Source organism: Peromyscus californicus, unplaced genomic scaffold (assembly GCF_007827085.1).
Source record: "Peromyscus californicus insignis strain IS unplaced genomic scaffold, ASM782708v3 Scaffold_4__1_contigs__length_199733344, whole genome shotgun sequence".
In the NCBI taxonomy this organism is placed as follows: Eukaryota; Metazoa; Chordata; class Mammalia; order Rodentia; family Cricetidae; genus Peromyscus; species Peromyscus californicus.
Genome location: NW_026294562.1, coordinates 165,991,702 through 166,017,320, shown reverse-complemented (window position 1 = coordinate 166,017,320; position 25,619 = coordinate 165,991,702). Strand labels below are relative to the sequence as shown.

At 55.0% G+C, this 25,619-nt stretch overlaps 1 protein-coding gene across 1 annotated transcript; it reads left to right on the top strand.

Moving 5' to 3' along the window:
- The first annotated feature begins 102 nt into the window (after positions 1-102).
- Positions 103-25,175, top strand: Dhx34 (DExH-box helicase 34). The gene is given in 20 exon segments (XM_052761482.1): positions 103-180; positions 3,763-4,056; positions 4,058-4,339; positions 4,341-4,733; positions 5,353-5,664; positions 6,396-6,512; positions 6,514-6,651; positions 7,498-7,600; positions 8,844-9,061; positions 11,671-11,845; positions 14,876-15,069; positions 15,564-15,665; positions 17,403-17,639; positions 17,888-18,061; positions 18,360-18,480; positions 21,292-21,398; positions 23,176-23,460; positions 24,177-24,353; positions 24,478-24,616; positions 24,960-25,175. Coding segments are annotated over 19 exon segments (3,444 nt in total). The 5' UTR covers positions 103-180; positions 3,763-4,020; the 3' UTR covers positions 25,094-25,175.
- The last annotated feature ends 444 nt before the right edge of the window (positions 25,176-25,619 follow it).

The following is a 25,619-nucleotide window of genomic DNA, read 5'->3' as shown; positions in this document are numbered from 1 at the left end:
GACCTAGCCTGAAGCGAGGTGCCCCATGAGCGCCTGGTACGCAGGCGCAGCATGGGCATTGGCCCGCCCCCTACTCTTTATTGGCTCCTTTGTACCGAGAGGCAAGGCCGCGCTGCAGCGGTCTGCGCAGGCGCAGAGCACTTAGGACCGGAAGTAGAGACGTCCGCCGCTGGTTCGGAGGTAAGGGGCGGGGCGTGCGTGCGGGGCGACGGCGTGCGGCGGTGCCTTCCGCGGGACGCGTTTAGGGCTGGTTCCCCGCGAGCCGGGGAGTGGAGAGAGCCCCAATATAGTGAAGGGATAGCCAGGAAGCCGGGACCCCGGGAGCTCTGGCGGTGCTGGAGGACCGAGAGGCCCGGAACTGAAAGGAGTTGGGGCACAGATGGACCAGGAGTCCGGGAACTGGAGAGAAAAAGGGGCCCAGGGTGATGGGGTGCCTCCGAGTGAAGCCCACAAGGGCGCCGGGAACAGATTGGGAAGAAGGACTGGATGGTGGCGAGAACCACGCTAATGGAAAAGTGGAGTTTGAAACAACCCTCAAAGTTGGGAGGTGATGGAGAGCCGTTCTGAAAAACCACGAAAGGAAGAAATGCACCCCAAATTCACGTCTCTCCTGCTGCTTATTTAGCTTAGTAAAATAGAGTGGGGATGGCACTTTCTTAATGTTGTGAGGAAGTGAACATATAAGCTTACATACATGATTGAGACACCACACACACACACACACACACACACACACACACACACACACACACAGACCATTGGAGAGTATTGAGTGGAGCATTGTAAATATAAACGGATGGCCAGGAACCAGGTGTGGAATCAGTATAGGAGGCGGAAACAGCAGGATTGTCAAAGGCCAACCCAGACTACATAGAAAGACTCTTGTCTCCAAAAATAAATAAAGCTTTAAAAAAAAAAGTTGAAACAAAATGAAGAAGATGGAGAAAGTCAATTGGAGGTTTGAGGAAGAGAGTTGGGTTACAGGAAAAAGAGAGGAAAAAATAGGTTGGGAAGATGGTTCCGTAAACTACATAACTACATGCTGGGCAAGAACAAAGGCTTGAGTTTGAGGGCATGGGTGGCTCGTGCCTGTCACCTTAGTACTGGTAGGAAAAAGAAGTAAGATACGGTGATAAGATGGACTGAGAAAGAGACTGAGGTCTGAAGACGGAGAGGGAGAGAAACAAACCCAGTAAGGATTTGAGCCTAGAAATAGTCCAGAGAATCAAGAGATGGTTAGAGTCAAATTTATAAAGAAAATGGAAGATCCAGGTAATCTAAAAGCTCAAGAGAAGGCAGGTGTTGGTGCACACCTGTATTCCCATCACTTTGGAGGATGAGTTTTATTCCAATCTGGGCTACAATGGCAGGTCTGTGTCCAGAAGCCATACCCTGTCTGAAGTAAATGAACGAGAGTTCGGTATGATGGCGCTTACCGGCAATCCCAGCACTTGGATGATGAGTTCAGAGTCATCCTTAACCCATGTAGAGAGTTCAAGGTCATCTGGACTATATGAGACCTCTATGTCAAACAAAACCCAAATCAAATGAATGAATGCTTGAAAGAATAGACTCTTTCTGGGATGCTGATGTTGGGCCTAGCATGCGTAGGTAGTTTATTGCCTGAAAGGAGCCCTCTCCTTTTTACAGTCCCTGTTTTCTGAGGATCACTGGCTGCATATTCTAGTAGCTTTCCAAAGCCCTGTCCTCGTTCCCTTCTAGACTAGGAGATCTTGGAGCAGTCCTGTCGTCGCCCAGCTTCAGACTACTCAGTACTCTGCCTGGTGTCTGCTCTGTCTGTGGGAGTAAACCCAGCCACTTCACAAGGTCTCCCTCACTCAAAATAGAGCTCCAACAGTTCCTAGGGTTGGACTGAGTCCCTCCCACCCCTGTGACTGCATAAAGTAAACCTCTGGACTCTGAGACTGAAGACTGAGTTGGTGAAATTGCTAATGCCACGAGGAGGTGATCGGTGGCCTTTTATGTCAGTTTTTCCCAGGTTGGATGTCCCTGTGCCTTTGCTGTTTCCTGTGGGTTGGAACTGAATTTGAGTAATAGTTGCTCTTTGGCTCCTTTGCCAGTGTTTTGATATTTGATGGCTGTTGCCCCAGTTTTTTTATACATAAAGAAAACCACTTCAAATAAATGTATTTGTTCACTGGAGAGATGGCTCAGAGGTTAAAAGCACTGACTGCTCTTCCAGAGGTCCTGAGTTCAATTCCCAGCACCCACATGGTGGCTCAAAAAAGTAAATATAGCTGGGCAGTGGTGGTGCACGCCTTTAATCCCAGCACTCGGGAGGCAGAGCCAGGCGAATCTCTGTGAGTCTGAGGCCAGCCTGGTCTACAGAGCAAGATCCAGGAAAGGCGCAAAGCTACACAGAGAAACCCTGTCTCGGAAAAAAAAAAGAATTTATTTGTTCATGGTAAATGGTCAGATTCAAACCTGATGATTTACTTGTATCTAAGTTCTTAACCAAGGAAGTGTGTGAGCCCTTTTAACAATCATAAGCAACCCCCCCTTATTACATTTTGTGTGTGTGTGTGTGTGTGTGTGTGTGTGTGTGAGAGAGAGAGAGAGAGAGAGAGAGAGAGAGATCACTCTTTCCTCCCATATGGGTTCCAAGACTCAAACTCAGGTTGCCAGGCTTGTTGGCAAATGCCTTTACCCACTGAGCCATCTCACTGGTCTCATGAACCCTTTTAAGAAGGAAGAATGAACCTGGCAGTGGTGGCGCACACCTTTAATCCCAGCACTTGGGAGGCAGAGGCAGGCGGATCTCTGTGAGTTCGAGGCCAGCCTGGTCTCCAGAGCGAGTTCGAGGCCAGCCTGGTCTCCAGAGCGAGCTCCAGGATAATTGCACAGACAGCCGTATGTGCTTTATTACAATTTTTTTTTTCAACCAAGAGAAAACAAGATCCCGGCTTTAAGCAAAATGGCATTTTTGTAGATGGTGGTGTAGCTCAGTAGTAGAGCACCTGCCCAATGTGTGAGGCTTTGGGCTCCATCTCGGCATGGCAGGGAAAGAAAAGACATTTTCCTACCAGGACAAGACGTGGAGGGTTGACAGGAACTAAGCTTTGGACACTAATGATGTTATCAGACATAACCCATGTCCTCTCACAGTGGTCGTCCCTCTGTGTGCCCATTGTGTCTCTATGTACCTTATTGTCTAAGGTACATGTCTAGGAAAGACTGATGCCCCTGAGCTACTCTGAATGGGTTCCAGTTTAATCCATTGTCTAGGTAGAACAGATTTTAAAAAAGGACAGGTTCTCTCTCCTAGCAACCAAGTGTAAATTCCAGAGTAGGGACCTGATTGGGTCATGTGTCCTTTCTTCTGACCAATCACTGATTAAAGGGCGAGAAAGAGTACCATGGCTGGCTAGGCCCTTGTGGTTTGCTCAGCCCACCAGAGCCATGTGGGTGTGATGGGCTGGTCTCTGAAAACCAGACAAAGGATGGCATGTGCCAAGCAGGCAAAACCAATCCCTAGCACCATAGAAATGTGGTTTCAATTTCAAATTTAGTTTCAATTTAAGAAATTCAGTTTCAAGGGGCTTCATTCAGTATTGTGACGCCCAATGGACACCAGATGAGAAGCTGTTTCCTATTTTCATTGTTTCTGTTATTCCTTCTTACAAGATTCTCTTGTTGATTGACCATGTGACCTACATGTAATAGCATTCACAACCTCCTCTTCCTAGTCCAGTGCTTTCAATTGATGTTCTAAAAGTGAATGGCTGTCTTTTTTTCCCCAAGCATCCAGGACCTGGAAGTCCAGAATGAACCCTTGTCCCCTTCAGAGATCATTGCAGAAGTCATGAGGTCCCTCGTGTGTCCCCAGCTCCTTCAGGCCCCTGGCTACCCACCCTGCCATCCACAGTGCTCCTGTACAAGGAAAGGGGAGTTCATCTCCAGTTCCTGCTTGCTGGACATGGGGCATGGGGTGTAGGTGAGAATACTTGGGTCTAAGTGATCAGAACAGAGACTACTTCTGACAACACTGTGATAGGAACCATGCCTCCTCCCAGGACCAGGCAGGAGAGGGACCGGGGGAGACCGGCACCACCATCGAGCTCCCAGGGAAGAAGAGGCCCAGGAGAAATGGGACTGGAAGTGTCCCGAGACTCGGCGCCTCTTGGAAGACGTATTCTTCCGTGATGAGGATTACATCCGTCGTGGTTCTGAGGAATGCCAGAAGTTCTGGGCTTTCTTTGAACGCCTGCAGAGATTCCAGCACCTCAAGGCCTCCAGGAAGGAGGAGAAGGACCCTGGCCACCCCAAACACGGCATCCCTGCTCTAGCTGACCTACCTCGCACTTATGACCCACGCTACCCGCATCAACCTCTCCATCCTCGGCCCCGACACTCGGGGTCGTCAGGGGCCGGGCAGGTGGCTGCCCCCGGAGAAAGTGTCGGAGTTCCGTCGGGCTCTGCTTCACTACCTGGACTTCGAGCAGAAGCAGGCTTTTGGGCGGCTCGCCAAACTGCAGCGGGAGCGGGCGGCGCTTCCCATCGCCCAATACGGGAACCGCATCCTGCAGACACTCAAGGAGCACCAGGTGGTGGTGGTGGCCGGTGACACAGGGTGCGGCAAGTCCACCCAGGTCCCCCAGTACTTACTGGCTGCTGGCTTCAGTCATGTGGCCTGCACGCAGCCCCGGAGAATCGCCTGCATCTCACTGGCCAAGCGGGTCGGCTTCGAGAGCCTCAGTCAGTATGGTTCCCAGGTGAGCGGCACACCAGGTTCCCAGGTTTCCCGGTGAGACTCGGGGGCAATGAGTTGATCGTCCTCGTAGCAATATGCATTAGAGTTGTCACTGAGGTACCGACCCAGAGATGATTCTTCTAGAACTTCTATCTGCAGCTAAGCTTAACAGCCAGACAGATGGAAGCAAAGGAGGGAATACTCACCCATCTTATTTCCTAGCAGCCATTAGGAAATTCTGATTAAAGACAGTTGGGTTTTTGTTTTGTGTTTCTGTGGGAGTGCTAGGGGTCGAACTAGGGTCTCGTTCATGCCAACGGTTGCTCTGTCACTGGGCTGCATCCCTAGCCTGTGACTCTCCATTACCCTGATATCAGGAACGGCACCAGACACTGCATGAGCGTAATCCCATACAGTCTTGTGCATCCAGGGGGAGGAAATCCGGTCTCTAGGGTGGCTTGTGTGCCTAGGTCAGTGGCCTCATAGCAGAATGTGATCCCACCTCAAGTCCACAGAGCTCAAGTCTGACCCACAGACATGGCTTTGCCGCAGACTCCCGTGTCGGACAGGGAGGAGCTCTGGTGCTCCACCTCTTCACTGTGTCCTTTCCTGACCTCACACTCTCCTTCCCGCCACCCCAGGTTGGCTACCAGATCCGCTTTGAAAGCACACGCTCGGCGGCCACCAAAATCGTGTTTCTGACAGTGGGGCTGCTCCTACGCCAGATCCAGCGCGAGCCCAGCCTGCCCCAGTACCAGGTCCTGATCGTGGACGAGGTCCATGAGCGCCACCTGCACAATGACTTCCTGCTGGGTGTCCTGCGTCGCCTGCTGCCCCAGCGGCCTGACCTCAAGGTCATCCTCATGTCGGCCACCATCAACATCTCTCTCTTCTCCAGCTACTTCAGCCATGCTCCGGTGGTGCAGGTGCCTGGGAGGCTCTTCCCCATCACGGTGAGCCCCGGCCTCTCTGCCTCTGCAGCCCACAGCCTCTCTCGTTGAGCATCTGGTCCCTGAACATTCCGACCTGCTGAGGTCTGCTGTGGGAGAAGCGTATGTCTCTTGTGGGAAATGCAGCCCTTCCAGGTGGAAGACAGACTGCTCTGTTTCCTGTGGTCCTTCAGGGATGCAGGTTCCTCCTCCCTCACAGCTCTACCATCTTGCAGGGCAGGGGCTGTCATCACAGGACCTTTCACTGCGTCCCTCCATGTATGTGTCAGATGTGTTCTCGCCCTGTTGGCACAGTCCAGATGTGGCACAGTCCAGATGTTGCCATTGTGTAGTAAGGCTCTGTCCTTGTCTGTTCAGGCAGGACTTCATTGTTGCTGGGCGTTTGTGGTTTTGCATGCCCAGGAGGATGCTTCCTAACAAGTCCTACTGGGTGGGGTCCTCACAGGCTCAACTCTTTTTCTTGTTCAGGGTTCGATTCTGTAAGAGCCAATGTGCTGTCCAGTTAATACACCTTTGTAGTCGGCACCTCTATTTTAAAACCTGCAGCACTGCCGGTACCCGGAGGCCTTCTTGTCGCCTCGCTGCCTTTTGATCTCACCATCTCCTCTAAAAATTGCCCACCTTGAGTGAGCCACCTGCCGACCAGTTGTGCTGGGTCCCCCTGTGAGCCCATGGTCCCTGCCCCATTGCTGCTCTCTGAGTGACAGCTTATCCCCATTCTGGCCCTCTCACAGGTAGTGTACCAGCCGCAGGAGGCAGAGCAGACAGCCTCCAAGTCAGAGAAGCTGGACCCGCGGCCTTTCCTGAGAGTGCTGGAGGCCATCGACAATAAGTACCCCGCTGAGGAGCGGGGGGGACCTTCTTGTCTTCCTCAGTGGTATGGCAGAGATCAGCACGGTGCTGGATGCTGCCCAGGCCTATGCCAGCCTCACCCAGCGCTGGGTGGTGCTGCCGCTGCACAGCGCTCTCTCTGTGGCCGACCAGGACAAGGTACTGCACGTAGCCTGCAAAGCAGGGCTGGGGGGAGTCTCGAGGCCAGGAACCAAGTGTGGCTACGCATAGCACTGGTTGTATCCCCCAGCCCCAGGTCAGTGAACTTGTATGGCGTTACAGCCATCAATCAAATGGCCAAGCAGCCTATACATCCAGGGTATTTGGCCCTGGGGATCTTAACCAGGAGTTGGCAGATTTTCTAGGAAAGGCAGGCCAGAGGGTTTTCCTTTCAGGTTTGTAGGCTATAGGCTCTCTCACCCAGTTCCAGGGAAATTTTATTCCTAACAAGTGGCAGGCTAGATGTGGCCATGGCTGTTGCTCTTAGCATTATGCCTAGCACCAAGAGAAGGGCTTCTGCAAAAGGGACCTAGGTGACAGCCTGAAGAAGTAAGGAGAGTGGGGCTGGACCCCAGGGTGCCTGAAGACTCAGTGTGGTGCCTGGACTTGGTCCCAAGTACGCTGGGGAGCCATAGGAAAGTTCTGAACAGTAGGGGCATGGGTGTGTTGGGGGGGAGGTTAGAGTGTGTTTGCCTGGAACCTGGAGACCGGAGAACAGCTCTGTGGGCTGAGGGTGGAAATGGAGGGGCTTGGACTAGGGGAAGGGGCTAGGGCTTGGGGATGGCGAAGAGTTCAAGGAATGTTTAAGATGTTCAGGGACTGAGGTGTTGAGGGAGCGAAGCCTAGGATGCTCAGGCGATGTGTAGGTGAGGTGGGTACCGGGGAGGGTGCCGAGGCTGTTTTAGGCCATGGGTGAAGTATGCCTGGAATGCCCAGGAGGCCACTGAGCAAGGAGGTCCATCAGGGCTGAGTTAGTTCCTCATGTGACTTCCTCCCTTGCCCCAGGTGTTCGATGTGGCTCCAGCTGGAGTACGGAAGTGCATCCTGTCCACCAACATTGCTGAGACCTCAGTCACCATCGACGGGATCCGCTTTGTAGTGGATTCCGGTAAGGGTGGCACTCAGTGCCCATGTGCCACCATGAGGGAGAAATGGAGGCACAGTGAGAGAGGCCCAGACGTGACCACAGAGCCCCCACCGCTGCGGGGCGGACGGAGGTGGTATTGAGCTGTGGAGCCCAGGCAACACATCAGTGTCCCTCACACGTCCCAAGCTTACCTCTCTCTGTCTCAGGGACTTCCTGCTCTCCCTGCTGAGTTCTCTCTCTCTCCTCTTGTCCCATGGCTTGCACAAACATTCACACCTAGTAATCTTCCCCTTCTTCTGCTGTTGGGAGGGACCGGAATTACATTTTAAATCTGTGGCTCCGTTTATTTCACGTGTTCCCAACTGGAACATTCACTGGAAAGTCAGCCTAGCATAGTTGCTAAGATACGTCAGAGCTGGCCGGTGGGGTCTTGTCGTTGACAAGTCTGTCAGATGGAAATAGTAACAGCACCATCCTTAGGTTGCCAGGAGGAGGGAGTCGGTTCTCTTGGGTGTGTGGGCACCTGGTACAGTGTGAATGCCCAGGAGCCTTAGCAGTTAGTGGTGGCATGGCAGGTAAAACATCCCATAATACCATGTACCATGGAGACATTGTTTAAATGCCATCAGTTTAGACATGGTATGCTCTTGATTTTGAGGCCGTAGAATGGGGCAAAAGTAGTGGATGCACCGTGTGGCGGTGCCCTTGGTCCCGGGAGACCAGGGCCTTTGTTTGCAGGTGGCTGGCTGCCCAGCACCTGCGCCTACACATAGTAGGTGCTTACTTAATCAGGGTGTGTGGGATGACTGACCATCCGGAGGAGCCAAGATCAGAGAGCAAAGGGGCACATGTATTAGCCAGCAGCCTGCTACCTGACAGACCCTGGCTCACCGCTTCTGCAGAGATGTGCCCGGGCTCATGGCTTCTGTCCATGGTCTGGTGACCCTGGTACTTTGGGCCTGTAATGGAGACAGCAAGACAATTCGCTCAGGGCCGGGAAGCAAAAGGGTGGAGGAAGAGTGAGGCCCTACTGTCCCACCTCTGAAAGTCTAGGGATCAGTGTATGCCAGGCACACTCTCTCCACGTGCTGGCAGTGCACAGACGTGGAAATGAAAGCGTAAGGGAGCAGAACGTTGGGGCAGGCCTGGAACATTCTCTCAGGACTGTGGCATGTGTGGGGTCGAGCGGAGCCAGCACGTCTTTGTGCTGCTGTGCACACTCCGTGCCCTCCTCAGCACCCCTTCCTACCTCCGCTTCACCCAGGGAAGGTGAAGGAGATGAGCTACGACCCGCAGGCCAAACTGCAGCGGCTGCAGGAATTCTGGATCAGCCAGGCCAGCGCCGAGCAGCGCAAGGGCCGAGCGGGCCGCACGGGCCCCGGCGTCTGCTACCGCCTCTACGCCGAGTCTGACTACGACGCCTTCGCCCCATACCCAGTCCCGGAAATTCGCAGGGTGGCCCTGGACGCACTGGTGCTTCAGGTGAGGCCTCCCGACCCTGTGGCTGCCAGGGAGCAGTCGTGAGGGGTTTTGACCCAGTCAGGGCCGTCCACGCTCTGGGAGACCGCACTCAGGTTGGAGGATTGCTCCTCAGATCCAAGGGCGCAGACAGGGCTTTGGCTGGAAGCAGAGGTCAGTGCAAAGCAGCTTTTGACACCCGACTCCTTAAGACATTTAAGTCATGACCTTTGACTCGTAGGGTAGCTTTGGTTTAGTTTCTGTGACAGGGACCCTCATGGGTTGGCTAACAGAGCTCTCTTCTTGCTCTCTCTCGGTGGGTCTCTGTGTACTCCTGGCTGGCCTGGAATTTGCTATTTAGCCGGGGCTTGCCTTTTTTTTGTGAGGGGTGTGTGGTCTGGGGCAAGGTTTCTCTATTCTGTAGCCCTGGCTGTCCTGGAACTCCCTCTGTAGACCAGGGTGTCCTTGAACTCACAGAGATCTGCCTGTCTCTGCCTCCCGAGTGCTGGGATTAAAGGCGTGCGCCACCACCAGTTCTTTTTGGCTGTTCTTTGACTTTCAGCTGCCCTGTTGCCCGTGCCTCCCGAGTGCTGGGATGACAGGCCACCACTTCCCTTCCTGGGAGAGGAGCCTGGAGTGAGAACAGCCGGCTGTGGGAGCCTGATACAAAACCCAGCAGTGGGCCAGATGATTGTGGTGCGTGCCTTGAATCCCAGCACTCGGGAGGCAGAGGCAGGTGGATCTCTGTGAGTTCGAGGCCAGCCTGGTCTATAGAGCGAGTGCCAGGACAGCCAGGGCTACATAGAGAAACCCTGTCTCTAAAACAACAACAATAACAACAAAAATCCAGGACTGTTCAGTCACCTGCCAGTCACCTTTGGGAAGGCTGGGAGGCACAGTCTCTGTGTACCTGCCATCCCAGCACAGAGGACTCTGAGCAGGAGGGTGCCAAGTTGCAGCAGGACTGAGCCTGCAGCCCAGCCGGAGAGCGCCTGCCCGGCACGCATGCGTAGAGCCCTTAGTTCCAAACCTAGCACCGTACACACCCAGCATGGTGGCCACACCTGCTCACCCCAGCACTCTGGAGGTGGGGGCGGAAGGGTCAGGTTCACTTTAGGCTACATAGTGAGTCCAAGCCGAGATGTAAGTTCCTGTCGTAAAATGAAAAGGGGAGAGAGGGCTGGAGAGATGGCTCAGAGGTTAGGAGCACTGGCTGTTCTTCCAGAGGTCCTGAGTTCAACTCCCAGCAACCACATGGTGGCTCACAACCATCTGTAAGGAGATCTGGTGCCTTCTTCTGGTCATACATGCTGTATATAAAATAAATAAATAAATCTTTAAAAAAAAACTTAAAAAAAAAGGGGGGGAGAGAGCTGGCAGTCGAGCTCAGACGTAGAACACAGTCTAGCCTGTGTGAGGCCCTGGGTTCGTTGCCAAAGATTGAACGAAAAAGAGAAGAAAAAGCAAGTATCTGCCTTGGTTCCCATGCTGCCCGGGCGTGTCTGGGAGGTGGCACAATCTAGTGCCCTTCTACAGTGCCCTTCCTACAGGTGTACACTCTGGTGTCTTCTGTTCTCACTCGGGTTTTACAGGGATTTTGATTGTGACACAGCACAGGTCCCTTGACTCACTGGTGACTTCTCCACCTGCCAGTTAAAGTGACAGTGGCTTACCAGGGGTGATGGTATGTGCCTGGAATCCCAGCACCCAGGAGGCTCAATTAGGAGGCCATAGAAACTGAGGCCAGCTGGGGCTATACAAAGAGATCCTATCTAGCAGTCAAAATACAGCCTCAAAAGCCCTGGCCGTGTAGTGTGGGAAATTAAAGCAGAAAGCCGCACTCTTCACTTTTGGTTACTTCTTAAATTTATCTTCGATTTTTTTAGTGTGTATGTGTATGTGTGTGTGTGTGTGTGTGTGTGTGTGTGTGTGTGTGTGTGTGTGTTTGAGGCAGGATCTCACGATATAGCACAGGCTGGCCTTGAACTCAGAATTCTCCTGCCTCAGCCTCTTGAGTATTGGGATGACACTGTCATGCTTTACTCATGATGATCTTTTTGATAGCATCAGGGAACAGGGTGGAAGGTGGGCGGTGGGTGGCCAGGTGGACAGCTGCATCTCCAAGCCCCGGGTGATCCAGGCAGACTCTCTGATGTCTCATGTCACAGCTTCTTTCATCCGATCTCCAGAGAAGGCCTTAGTTTATATGCCAAGATGAGCCTGGTGATGGGGTGTTCTGTTACATTCTCCCACGCTGTCCCCTCACAGGTGGCCTGCCCGGCTGAGGAGCAGTCCAAGGAATTTTATGCTGTGGTGGACCAGTCCAGGCGGTCCATTGTCCTGGTAACTCTAGGCTTCTAGCCAGCTTCCCCCAACCCAGAGGGTGTCAAGGCTGTACCAGCTGCAGTGTGCCTTAACCCCAGGGACGTTTTCAGATTGGCCCAGTGCAGTCACGTGTGCACTGGAAGTCAGGTTTTCTAATAGATGCAGGGATTGCAGTTCCTGACATGTAGATCTGTGAGCGAGACAGACCTCCACGTGAGACATTTTGGAGTTTGATGAAATTGATACCCTGTAGTCCCTGTGCCACAGTGGCTCCCATGTCCCCTGAGGATATTTGCTTCTCATTTCAGATGAAGAGTATGAGCGTAGGGGACCCACGGACCTTCCCCTTCATCGAGCCCCCTCCACCTGCCAGCCTGGAAACTGCTATCCTGTATCTCCGCGACCAGGGGGCCCTGGACAGCTCAGAGGCCCTCACCCCCATCGGGTCTCTGCTGGCCCAGCTGCCTGTAGATGTTGTGATTGGTAAGGATCCCCTCCAGCAGAGCTCACGGACCTGCTCGTTCTGAGTGACTCATAGGCAAGTCCAGGCCTTTCCAGGACATTCACTGTCATACAGCAGCTCATTCGTGAGGGTCCGGTGCCTGGGGCTGGGGTGCAGCAGCGAACACGATACACACGGACCAGGAAAGTGAGCACAGGCGTGACAGAGAGAGGAAGCAGGAGACGGACAGGACGTGTGGGGATGGTCAGGCGCCACTGTCACTGAGGGAAGCTGATGGCTGTGCAGAGACGTGGAGATGAGGGTGTGAGCATTGTGGGTGGAATGGGCAGGACATTCCCAGTGTAAGCCAGAATAGCGTGACTTCAGACTCAGCAAAGGGAGGTGGGAGAATCCATTTGGGATAACTCATTTTGCTTAGACAAAGGCACCATGTAATTGGTATAAAGTTATCACAGTATTTATCTTGTTTCTTCATGTTAGTCTTGGAAGTCCAGTACGCAGTTCCTGTTCCAGTGTTTGGATCAGGCGCATCTCAAGTGCTGATCTTAGTAGCCACGTGTGGCTAGTGGCTGCCATATTGGCGTGCCAGGCTGAGGGAACAGCCGGTGCAGAGGCCCTGTGGTGGGAGCTTTCCAGTGTGATCGAGGAAGCCTGTGTCGCTGGCAGGGGAAAAGGGCAGATGAGGTTCAGGGAGGAGAGGGCCTTTGAAGGCTAAGGAAAGACAGACAGGAAGCAGCAACTAGGTCAGGCCAGTGTCCAGTCCAGGTGTGTGCATGGGCTGGCAAGTACTGGCCACATCTCCTCTGCAGCCCCCTCCTTCCCTTCCCCTCCGCTCCCATTCCAGCCTTCCCTGCCCAGTAGTTTAAAATACTCGAACAGAAGCCAGTAAGTGAACGAAGCCCCAACATTGTGATATTGGGGGCTCTAGCCTTTGAGTGTCATTCCACTAGAGGCCCACTGGCTGGTACGGGACAGTAAATTGTTCCCTGGCTTCCCGCAGCTGGGGTGTCCCTGAAGCAGTGTTAGCCCCGTCATTCAATGCCATGGGCTAGGAGGATTCTGGAAGCCTGTGGGACAGTGAAGCTACTCTGATGGCGCTCACATATCACGCATGGGAGGAGGAGGGCACAGCAGCACTGCCTGGGAGGGCACCGGGTGGCGATGGGCCACACTGGCACTCAAGCAGACGCCTGATGGCAGGCCGGAGCAGTGCTGTGCCTGGCCTGGGGTCAGCGAGAGGCTCTGGGTGGAAGACTGGAGTGTTTAGGGGGAACTCTGCTTTGTGGGACGGGAAGTGAGCAGAACATGAAGAGATCAGCCTGGTGAGTCAGAAGGGCTGGGTCTGGGGCCCCTCTGGGGCCGTGTCCCCTCCAGCTCCACACTGTAGAGGGCCTCAGTGGCCTGGAGCAGGGGGAGCCAGCCTGTCTCCACCGTTACCAAGAAGGGGCATTTGCCCTGAGGGCTCAGGCTCCTGAACTCTGTCTGACCAGTGACCCGCCGTCTCCCGCTGGGGTGCTAACGCTGGGGTGCTAACTGAGCCAGAGCTGCTGGAAAGACTGCCTTTGGCCACCCTCATCCTGAGGCGGGCCTCAGACACCGGTCCTTCCCCCAGCGCAGATCCACCCCTGGTCTGTCTGGTGGCCCTGCATTGTTACCAGCTCTCTTCCTCTGGCTCATTCTGAGTCATTCCTGTACCTCAGCTCTCATGACTCACGATGTTCTGTTTCCACCACAGCCCGTATTTTGCTACCTCAGCAGGGCCACCCACATGCTGCTGCCCAGATCTGTGGCCTGTCCCCAGCAGAGCAGCCCTGAGAGGCTGGGTGCCGCGCTCTCTGAGGCCTCCAGGGCCTGAAGCAGATGGCTGGTTTTTGTCTGTCTGGAGGGAGTCACACTAAAGGAATCAGAGCGGAGGGCTGAAGAGCGTTCTTGGGGCTCTTGCCGTGCCAGGGGAGCTTCAGGCATCCCCTCCCCCCATTTCCTCTGTTCCTCCTCAGGATAGGTGAGGAAGCAGGCTGAGCTGAGGAACTGATGTGTGCCCCAGGGTGTGGGACAGGCGCCATCAGGGGAGCCATAGAGCTTGGCTGCATGCTCCACATCATCTCCCGAGGTGGGAAATCTGTGACCCACTTGACCACACCTGGGGGGAAGCAGGCGCGTGCAGTGGCGGAGCAGAGGGCGTGAGGCACAGGTGGCCCACGATGGGCCAAGGTGCCCCACGATGGGCTGGCTCTGCGTGTCTCACAGTGAAAGACAGATAGTCTCGGGGCAGTCCCAGGACCTCGTGCAGGCCTGGGCCCTGCCTCGCCCGGCTGCAGCCTGGCTTCAGTGCCTCGTTCCACGGGGCCAGTGTGTGACAGTGTGGAGGAGACCAGTGAGGCTGAGCAGGCCTTTGACCCGGCAGGCCTGAGCTCCCGGAAAGTCCTGTGTCTACACGGGTCTCCAGAGCCAGGGGGTTCCCTGCTCCTCACTGATGGGCGTGGACGGGTGGACCACACTGAGTTCTGAGCCTCTCGCTTCCCTTCCCCACGGCCTTCCTCGCTCTCCCTCACCTTCCTTTCAACTCCTGTCTTCCTCTACTCCTGCCTTCCTCCTCCTCGTCCTGGAACTAAATGAAGGCTGCAGCCACTTTTATTCTGCAGTAGGCACAGTCAGCCCCAGAGCAGACCAGGGCAGGCCACGTGCAGGTCTCACTCGGCGAAGAGAGTTGTGGCCATGGAGAGCTGGGGAAATCAAGCTGGGGAGGGCTGCCGGAAGCCATTGTGAACACACAGGAAGCTCAAAGTTGTGGCCAGCACTAAACAGGGCCCCGTGGGCCTAAGGAGGTAGAAATCCTGCTCACCTCCAGCAGAGAGTCAGGGAATGGAGCCTCTTGCCCAAGGTTACATGTTCACAAATTTCAGCCTGTGGGTTTGAATCTGTCCATCCGGTTCCTGAGGCTCTTTGTGAGCAAGGGGAAAGGAGGTACAGTCAGGCCTCAGAACCCCCCAGAGCAGAAAGGCTGCTTCCCCAGGGCCCGGGAGGCTTAGCTCCGCCCCTGCCGCCCACAGGGAAGATGCTGATCCTGGGCTCCATGTTCAGCCTGGCAGAGCCCGTGCTGACCATTGCTGCTGCCCTCAGCGTCCAGTCACCGTTCACCCGGAGTGCCCAGAGCAGCCTGGACTGCGCCACTGCCCGGCGGCCCCTGGAAAGTGACCAGGGCGACCCCTTCACGCTCTTCAATGTCTTCAATGCCTGGGTGCAGGTGAGGCTGGGCTGGGTGGCCGGGTGCCTCTGTCATTCTTCCCAATGGGGAAGCTTGCATCTGTAGTGCCTCATGTCTCTGAGCCCTGAATCTACTTAAGGAATCCCTTGTCCTTGCCATTCATGCCCTGGGGCCAAGGGACAGCCAGTGCCCAGCCCAGGATCAACAGGGAGCTTGGGATTGCCACAACCTGACAGAAGCCCGGGCTGTCTGGAGAAAAGCCAGCCTCCTTGGGGGACATCATATACCCTGTCCACCATTCCTGAGCCCTCACCAGTGGCCGTTCAGAGTCATGACTTGGGGTACCTAACCCAGCGTGCTGTTTGGGTGCTCCTGGGGGCGGGAGTACAGCGCTGAGGCTGAGTTCCGGGAGGAGGCTCCCAGGGTTCCTGAGAGCGGGGCCCCGGCCCAGCCTTGCTTCGGAGCCTCCTGTGCTGGGGCTCCCTCCCCGAGCTAGCCGGGCCCTGACTCTGAGGTGTCTGCCCCTCATCCAGGTGAAGTCTGAGCGGAGCGGGAACTCTCGCAAGTGGTGCCGCCGCCGGGGTGTGGAGGAGCACCGGCTGTACGAGATGGCCAACCTGCGGCGCCAGTTCAAGGTGAGGAGCAGAGCTGGTGAGCAGGGCCCCACCACATCACTGTCCAAGAAGACAGGCAGGACTGGGGCATCCTGGGCATGGTGGAAAAGATGTGGACCTTGAAGGGGGTTCCTCGGGAAGGCGCATGGGTCACTGGGCCGTGTGGCATCCTGTCGGGAAGCCCTCTCTTGGCCCCTGGGTGCTGACCTTAAGCTCGGGCTGAGTGCTGAGGGACTGTGTAACGTAACAGAACAGCCAGTGTGTCTGGAGCCCAACATTGTGCAGCGTATCCCAGCTCTGCCACGTTGTGACAGTGTGGCTGCGGGTACATGCTGTCCCCTGGGCCTTAGCTTCCCCTGCAAACTGGAAGATAAATGTAGTGAGACAGTCTTGCACCCTCCATGAATCCCAGTGAGCAAATATATGTAGCTCACCAGATGCTACCTGACAGGCATGTGGGTGGTGTGTGGACAGTGCGTCACTGTGGTCCCCGGAGATGAGTGAGAACAGAGCATATGCTCTCCATCATGAACTTGGACCCCATGGTTCTGTGGCTTCTGTCTGTCCATCGCCTACAGGAAGCTCAGATACACTGAGCTTTTCAATAGTCTGGCATGGTCTATAGAAGGGAGGTAACAGGAGTTCCTGGGGTAGTCTCTGGCCTTGACTACAGGTGGGTCAGTTGGGACTCAGAAACCTTTCCAGGGTCCCCATGTCAGGCCCAGTCATTCCCTCTCCATGTCTGCAGTTTTTGGAGCTGTGATTCCACCCTTGTTACCCCCAGACACTGTGAGAAGCTGACGTGATGTGTATCAGGGCTGAGGCACACTTGCATGAGCACACATACAGCATCCATGTTCTCAGGCACAGTGTGGAAAGGGCCCCTGAGATTGCATCCTTAGATGGCAGGGCAGTGGGGAAAGGGGGACTCAGGTCTTTTCCTCTGGGTCCCACCACCGACTCCCGTTGGATTCTGGAATAGGAAGGTCCAGATTGGTGGGATTTGGCCCTTTCTTTCTTTTTTTGGTTTTTCAAGACAGGATTTTACCATGTAACAGTGTTGGCTGTCCTGAAACTCACTCTGTAGAACAGGCTGGCCTTGAACTCAGAGATCCACCTGCTTCTGCCTCCAAGTGCTGGGATTAAAGGTGTGCGCCACCACTGCCCTGCTCTTTTGTGTGTGTGTGTGTGTGTGTGTGTGTGTGTGTGTGTGTGTGTGTGTTTTTGTGGTGTTGAATCTTGAACCCAAGGTCTTGTTCATGCTAGATAAGCACTCTATCACTGAGCAGAAATTCCCAGTCCCCCTTTTTTTTACAGGGCCTTGTTATAGGTAGCCTTGACTGGTCTTAAACCCATGATCCTCCTGCCTCAGCCTCTTGAGTGCTAGGATTACAGGTATGCATGGCCATGTCTGGCTTGAGATTTGGCATGCCTGATAGGTTCCCAGGTACAGCCCAGCTGTGAGAGGAACCTCCTGGGGTCAGAGGCCCTGGGGCCTGCTCTAGCCCTCCAGTGAGCCTGGAGACGGCTCTGGGAGCCGCTGCCATGACCCTCCTGTGAACCACATGCGCCTGGCCAGGATTTCCTGCGCTAACTAGTGACAGCTCTTCCCAGGGCCCAGAACTCAAGGCTGGGGCAAAGGACTGACTCCCCTCCAGCCCTGCAGGGGGAACCGGGGCACCCTCATTCTGTCCTGAAGGGAACACTGAGCCTGTGAGCCTACGTCAGCCCACTCGCCTGTGCCCTTCCTGTCCACAGGAGCTGCTGGAGGATCACGGGTTGCTGAGTGGGGCCCAGGTAGCGGCCCCCGCGGACAGCTACAGCCGGCTGCAGCAGCGCCGGGAGCGCCGGGCCCTGCACCAGCTGAAGCGGCAGCACGAGGAGGAGGGCGGGGGACGCCGGCGCAAGGTGCTGCGGCTGCAGGAGGATGGCTGCTCCAGTGATGAGGACCGCGAGGGCTCCGCCTCCCAGCGGGCTGACAGCGTTGACATCCAGGTGGGATAGCCAGGTCCTGGGTCAGGGGCACGAAGGGGCGTGTAACACAGGAGAAACAGCCACCCCCAGGGATTGAAGAGTCTGTCTTGTTCTCACGATTGCCAGAGCCCCTCCCAACCCGTGCATCCTAGCATAGCACCTTCCACTGTGTGTGTGTGTGTGTGTGTGTGTGTGTGTCCGTCCGTCCGTCCGTGTCCGTCCGTCCCCAGAGCCACCATCCGGGCCACCACCAATCCTTGTCTCTACAGGATGTGAAGTTCAAGCTTCGGCACAACTTGGAGCAGCTGCAGGCGGCTGCCAGCTCAGCCCAGGACCTGACCCGCGACCAGTTGGCCCTACTCAAGCTGGTGCTGGGGCGGGGCCTCTACCCGCAGCTGGCTGTGCCCGATGCATTCAACAGTGGCCGCAAGGACTCGGACCAGGTGGGGTTCCTTCTCCCTTCTGTGCCTGAGTCTGTCACTTAACACATTTCCTGGGCACCGGCCGTGTTCCGGTGTGACAGAAGGACCCTTGGCTCTGTCCTTGGGCTGCTCCACCCACTAGCCAGAGGGGGCAGGGCTGGAGGAGGGCAAGGCAGTGGGTCATACCCAGCTTAGGCAGGGGTCCAGAGGACTTCATGGATGAGGAGGGACCTTGTGCTGGGGCGGAGAAAAGGGGACTGGGCACTGGGTGGAGCAGGTCCGCGGCCTCTGCTCCAGTGCTTGTCTCCGCCCTCTGCAGATTTTCCACACCCAGGCCAAGCAGGGCACCGTGCTGCACCCCACCTGTGTCTTCGCCAACAGCCCTGAGGTATTGCACACACAGGAGCAGGAGGCCGAAGGCCGTGAAGGGAGGAGCCAAGGTACAGTGACCCTGGTGGTACCACCGCAAGCCCAGGTCCCTCACTCGGTCATCCCCCAGGGCTCCTTCTCACACCCCATCTGTGCTGTGCTGTGGGAGGGGAGCTTCAGGAGAGGCCTTGCAGGTGGCTGCAGGCAGCACGCGGTGCTGGGCTTCTGGGCCACTGCCTGAATCCAGCCGTCGGCACCGCAGCTGGCCCTGTGCTGGTCCTGAGGAGGGAAGCCCCCCAGCTTTTGTGCAGACATGAGGCAAAGCCACAGGGGCCCATCCCCAGGCTGGCACTGTCCCCTGCGGCCTGACTGCTCGCTCAGGAGCCAGCTCACCCTCCTGGGGTGTGAAGAAAGTGAGATGGTCATTGACAAAGACAAGGCTTTGGAGGGGCGGGGTCTAGGGTAGAATCAGCTTTGTTGTCCACCATGACCAGGTCGCGGCCCTCTCTGCGGGTTCCACTTCCTTCCTGCCTTCCTTTTTGTTTTTGTGGCACTAGATATTGTAGCAGGCCTTTTTTTTTCTTTGAGCCACCAACCAGCTCCCAAATCACGACACAGAGACAGTTACGAATGCTCAGCCTTAGCTTAGCTCTTATTTCAATCTGTTTCTCTTTATCTACATTTTGCTTCAGGGCTTTTAACTTTTTTTCCTCTCCGTGTATCTTACTTTCCTGCTGTTTCTATGTCTTTCTCCCTCATTATTCTCTCCTCCTCCTCCTCCTCACATTCCGCTGGAGCCTAGCTTTCTCCCCCTATTTATTCTCTCTGCCCGCCAGCCCCGCCTATCCCTCTTCTGTCTAGCTATTGGCCAGTCAGCTTTTTATTAGACCAGTCAGGTGCCTTTGGCAGGCAAAGTGAAACAGTAACACATCTTTTCATCATTAAACAAATGTAGCCTAAACAAATGTAGCCCATCCTTACATTGTGAAACAAATGCATCAGAAACAAATGTAGCACACCTTTACACAGTTAAGTATTCCACAACATAAACAAGTGTAGCACACCTTTACACAGTTAAATACTCCACAACGTAAACAAATGTAGCACACCTTTACACAGTTAAGTATTCCACAACATAAACAAATGTAGCACACCTTTACACAGTTAAATATGCCACAACATAAACAAATGTAGCACACCTTTACACAGTTAAGTATTCCACAACATAAACAAATGTAGCACACCTTTACACAGTTAAATACTCCACAACGTAAACAAATGTAGCACACCTTTACACAGTTAAGTATTCCACAACATAAACAAATGTAGCACACCTTTACACAGTTAAATATGCCACAACATAAACAAATGTAGCACACCTTTACACAGTTAAGTATTCCACGACATAAACAAATGTAGCACACCTTTACACAGTTAAGTATTCCACAACAAACAAATGTAGCACACCTTTACACAGTTAAATATTCTACAACATAAACAAATGTAGCACACCTTTACACAGTTAAGTATTCCACAACATAAACAAATGTAGCACACCTTTACACAGTTAAGTATTCCACAACAAACAAATGTAGCACACCTTTACACAGTTAAGTATTCCACAACAAACAAATGTAGCACACCTTTACACAGTTAAATATTCTACAGCATAAACAAATGTAGCACACCTTTACACAGTTAAGTATTCCACAACAAACAAATGTAGCACACCTTTACACAGTTAAATATTCTACAACATAAACAAATGTAGCACACCTTTACACAGTTAAATACTCCACAATGTAAACAAATGTAGCACACCTTTACACAGTTAAATACTCCACAATGTAAACAAATGTAGCACACCTTTACACAGTTAAATATGCCACAACATAAACAAATGTAGCACACCTTTACACAGTTAAATATGCCACAACATAAACAAATGTAGCACACCTTTACACAGTTGAGTATTCCACAACATAAACAAATGTAGCACACCTTTACACAGTTAAGTATTCCACAACATAAACAAATGTAGCACACCTTTACACAGTTAAATATGCCACAACATAAACAAATGTAGCACACCTTTACACAGTTAAATATGCCACAACATAAACAAATGTAGCACACCTTTACACAGTTAAATACTCCACAATGTAAACAAATGTAACACATCCTTACATAGTTAAATGATCCACAACAAGATATTGAGCCCATAGCCTCACGTAAGTGAGATAAGTGTCCTACCCAGCTACCTCCTCAGCTTCTCTCTTTTCATTTTGAAAATTTCCAGTCACACAAGGTAGTGATGGGTGCCCTCAAGCAGCCCCAACAGCTGTCACCATCCGTTAACCCCTGCTTTCTTACCTTCCTGCTGTAAAATGTAACTTTTTTACACTTATTTACTTTGTGCGCGTGTTTCAGGGCACACATGTTGCCGCATGCATATGGCAGTCAGAGGACAGTTTGTGGCAGTCAGAGGACAGTTTGTGGCAGTCAGTTCTCCTTCTACCACGTGGGTCCTGGGGATTGAACTCAGGTGGCCAGGCTTGGCAGCAAGCGCCTCTGCCAGCCGAGCCACCTCACGGCTGGAGAATTTTAAAGCGCATGCCAGACTTCGTGTCATTTAATAACAAGGACTGTTTGTGTCAGGACAGTGCTGATGACCCTCTCAGGGTGGACAGCAGTTCCGTAGTGTCACAGCCCAGAGCTCACAGGCTGCCGCAGCATGTTTACGATAAGCCAAAGTCGCCGTCGTAACCCGTGGGCAAACTATCCGTGTGCTGTGTGATGTCAGGCCCTGAGTGATGGAAGAGTTGTCATGGGCGTGCAGCCGGGAGTCAGGTGGCTCTGAGCTGGCCACTGTCACCTTTCAGATGGCAAGGACCAAATGAGCTGCAAGCACCAGCTGCTGGCCTTCGTCTCCCTGCTGGAGACCAACAAACCATACCTGGTGAACTGCGTCCGCATCCCGGCCCTCCAGGTAGGCCTCTGCCCTGACTGTTGGACGGTGGTCCGGAGGAGCTGCCCACTGCCCACACTGGCTGCTCGCGTGGTCTGCGGCTGTGGGCGGTCCTTATTTGTGGCTCTATGCGTGGTTACTTGTTGAGTGCCTGCTGGTGCCAAGCACTGTTCCCAGCACCCGGTGGCATGCTGAGGGGTCAGGCCCTCTCTTGCCCTCCTGGGCTCACAGGTCAGGGAAGCCTATGCCTTCATGGGAATCCAGGAATGCAGGTGAATACCTGTAACCCCTGAAGGAGGCTCATGAGTTTGAAGCCAGCCTGGGCTATATGAGATTATGGTGGGTTTTTGTTTGTTTTAAATCCCCAGGAAAAATAGGGATGTGGAGGAGTGGCAGGAGGTGGTGGGCACTGACAGGTACGATATGAGCGGATGAGATGGGCTGACTGGCCGCAGTCCTGAAGGGACCGGGTCACACTCTGAGAGGAGTCTTTAGCAAGAGGGTCAGCATGGGCTGAGGCCCCAAGGCAGGTGTGTGCTGCTGTGTTTGGCTGGAGACTGGGGCAGGTTTTGATGTAGTGGCTGTGGGAACCCGAGCCTAGTCCAGGAAGAGGTCCCACCCATAGTCGCTTCCATGGCCTAAGTGTTCACTTTACAGAGGAAGCTGAGGTCACGTCACTGCCTGGACCACACAGAGGGAGTAGTGACCCCAGATCTAGGGTCACATGCTGTCCCTGCAGTTTCCCCAGTCAGCTGGATGTCCCCACTCTTCAGACCCCTCTGGTTTCGTTCCCGAAGACAGGAAAGAAACCGTGCAGGGCCTTCAGGAGGCTGCGGCCCTTGACCTCCACTGAGGCCTTTTCCTCGAGCCATGGGTGCCAGCCACCATTGCTGTGGGCCGGGGATCTGTGCCAGCCAGCTGGCAATCATGTGCAATGGGAGACAGTGCTCCCCAGGCTCCTGTGTACTGTGGAGAAAGGGATGGTGGGAAGGAGACATCTGCCATTTGGGGTGATGTCTGGATCCCAGTCCGCTCCCCTTTGACTGCTTGTTGAGGATGTGGAATCTCAAATGGGCATCACCCGCTGAGCCCTGTTACTGTCACCAGCCTCCAGCCCATCCACCCATGGCTAGCCCTGCCCTTCCTGTGGGGTTGCCCCCCAAATATCACCATTGAACAGCACACAGGTGGTCCTGGCCCTGCCTCGGTGTCAGACCCATGTGCCTGTGTCTGGGGTCTTTTTGGCTTCCATCTCCCCTCCTCAGCCTCCCAAGCAGTGGGAGTAAAGCATGAGTCATCCGTTTACAACTTCCTGTGATCACATCCGCTCCTTGACTGTGGCCCCTAAGATTCCTTGACTCGTAGGCTCCCAGGACATTCTACTCTTTAATTCTGTCTTGGTCTCTCCAAGTTCAGTGTCGGCTGGTGGTGGGGCTGGCTTTGGGCTGTTCACTATGTCTCCAGCACCAGAACGTGCAGAGGAGGCCTGCAGGATTGTGGGGTCTTTGTGCTGAGTAGACAGGGTGGGAGGATGCTTGGATGGGAGAAGAGGTCGGTGGGTGGATGGGTCGGCAGACAGGTGATGGGTAGACATGTGGGTGGGTGGACAGTATTAGCGGGAGAGGGAGGGACATTGGGTACGGTGATGGACAGGTGGGGGATGGGCAGGTAAGGACCGAATGTGTTTAGATGGATGGGTCGTAAATGATGGGTGGGCAGGAACATGGCCGGGTGGGCAGGAACATGGCCAGGCGGGCGCTCTGGGGTGGCACCCTGAGCCGTTTCCTGTCTCTTCCAGTCCCTCCTGCTGTTCAGCCGGTCCATTGACACCAACGGTGACTGCTCCCGCCTGGTAGCTGACAGTTGGCTGGAGCTGCAGCTGGCGGATAGTGAGAGTGCCGTCCGGCTCCTGGCAACGTCCCTGCGGCTCCGTGCCCGCTGGGAAGGTGCCTTGGACCGGCAGCTGGCTCACCAGGCCCGGCGACAGAGGCTAGAGCAGGGGGAAGAGGTGGAGTCTCCGGCAGTCGGCCCCCAGGAGGTGGCTGCCCTGAGCCGGGAGCTGCTGCAGTTCATGGCGGCCAAGGTATCGTGGGGCCCGAAGGGGCGTCACTTAGTGGGGTTCGTTTAAGAGGGTCAGTGGGCCGGGCGGTGGTGGCGCACGCCTTTAATCCCAGCACTCGGGAGGCAGAGGCAGGCGGATCTCTGTGAGTTCGAGGCCAGCCTGGTCTACAGCGCGAGATCCAGGAAAGGCGCAAAGCTACACAGAGAAACCCTGTCTCGAAAAACCAAAAAAAAAAAAAAAAAAAAAAAAAAAGAGGGTCAGTGGTACCCGGGGTCACGTGGCTAAGGGGAAGCGCAAGCGTTTGGCTCCAGAGGCCATGCTGCTAGACACCACCCTGTGCGGCTCATTGAGCAAATGATAGGTGCCTTCTGCATGCACGGTGCAAGCTAAGGACATGTGGAGTGTGAGGGCTTAGGTGTTCCCCGTGAGGACAGAGGGGAGACCTGGGCAGGGTGGACTGAAACCACACTCTTAGGTGGGAACAGACAAGCTGCTTCTGGTCCTGCCCCGTGGAGGTCCAGGGAGAGGGATGACTCCAGGCTGACTTCCTGGGGGTGAGGACGGGCCTAGGCAGTTGGGAAAAGGGGAGCAAGCCTGAGATACCTTGCTGGGGCCCCAAAAGGCTTGAAAGCAAGTTGTGAGTGGCTCCATGCCCACAAAGTCCAAGGGAGGGCTTTAGGCAGAGCTGACTCTGGGGGTGCCCACCCCATCTCTGTCTCTGGTCTCTCCTTCTGTAGGTCCCCTACAGCCTCCGACGGCTCACTGGCCTAGAAGCCCAGAACCTCTATGTGGGACCCCAGACCATCACAGCCGCCCCTAGTCTGCCGGGCCTCTTTGGGAACTCTACGCTGTCTCCCCACCCCACCAAAGGGGGCTACGCGGTCTCCGATGTTCTCACCTACAACTGTCTCACGGTGAGTGTGCTCGGCAGGTGGGTGGGTGGAAGCTCCAGGCCCCCCCCCCCCCCCCCCCCCGGCAGTCACAGTCCTGGCCCCCAGCTGGTGACGCACGGGTCCTGACGCTTTTGCTTTGCTGTAGAGCGACACCGACCTGTACAGTGACTGCCTGCGCTCCTTCTGGACCTGCCCGCACTGTGGCCTGCACATGCCATTCACACCCCTGGAGCGCATCGCTCACGAGAACACCTGCCCCGAGGCGCCGCCGCGGGATGGTCCAGGCAAGTCCAGGAGGGGACATGAGGATCCTGTACCTGCCGAGCGTAAAGCCCTTAACCACTGTCCATCACACATTGCTGCCTGGGTCTGGCTTGCTGGATACTGGGGACCGGCAGCCAAAGACCCTAGCCCTAGCCAGGACCGCACAGGACCTGGAGGCCCCTCCCTTGACCTGTCATCTGTTCTTCTCTTCGGTGGCTGTCGCGGTTTCTGGTTGCATGGCCACTTCTGTCTCGTCACACTGCCACAGTACCACTCCACAGGGGAGACTGTGGCGGGGTGCCCCAAGTGCTGGCACCAGGCACCAGGGTTCGTGTGAGCCCTAGCCACCCCTTTCCTCTCCAGGGTCGGAGGAGGCCGCTCCTGCACCACCACCGAAGACCTCGGCGCTGCAGAGGCCCTACCACTGCCAGGTGTGCGGGGAGGACTTTCTCTTCACTCCCACGGAGGTGCTGAGACACCGCAGGCAGCACCTGTGATCCAGTGCTCCAGGGAGCACCCCAGGTGGGGCACAGTGTGTGTGTGGGGGTCCCTGTGAATAAAGCAGACTTTGCATCTGAACCAGCATCTCTCAGTGGGGAGAGCCACAGACCTGGTTCAGGGCCCTAGGCAGGTCCCGGGACCGCGCTGAGGCCGCTGGTGCCTCCAGAGATGTGGGGGGTGTTAGTGTTCGTGTGGGACCATGGGCTGCACCTGGCCACCCCCACCCAGCCTCCTCCCGCTGCTGGATATAGTTTTCAGGGGCCTCTACTGGACTCCTAGTCACACCCCACTTCTTGGTGTCCTCCTCTCCTTCACCCTCACCCGCACAGGCGGTGCACATGGCCCTTCTCTTTTGTGCCCTGCCTCCCTCTTCATCCCTCGGGACCTCACTCAGGCCCTGCTCCAGGCACGTCACCTCCACTCTGTGCCCAGCCACTCCTGACACACGCGGCCTCGGGAGTCTGAGGTGGAGCCCAGCTGGCCAGTTACTTCTGCATTGCGATGTCCTCAGTCCCAGACAGA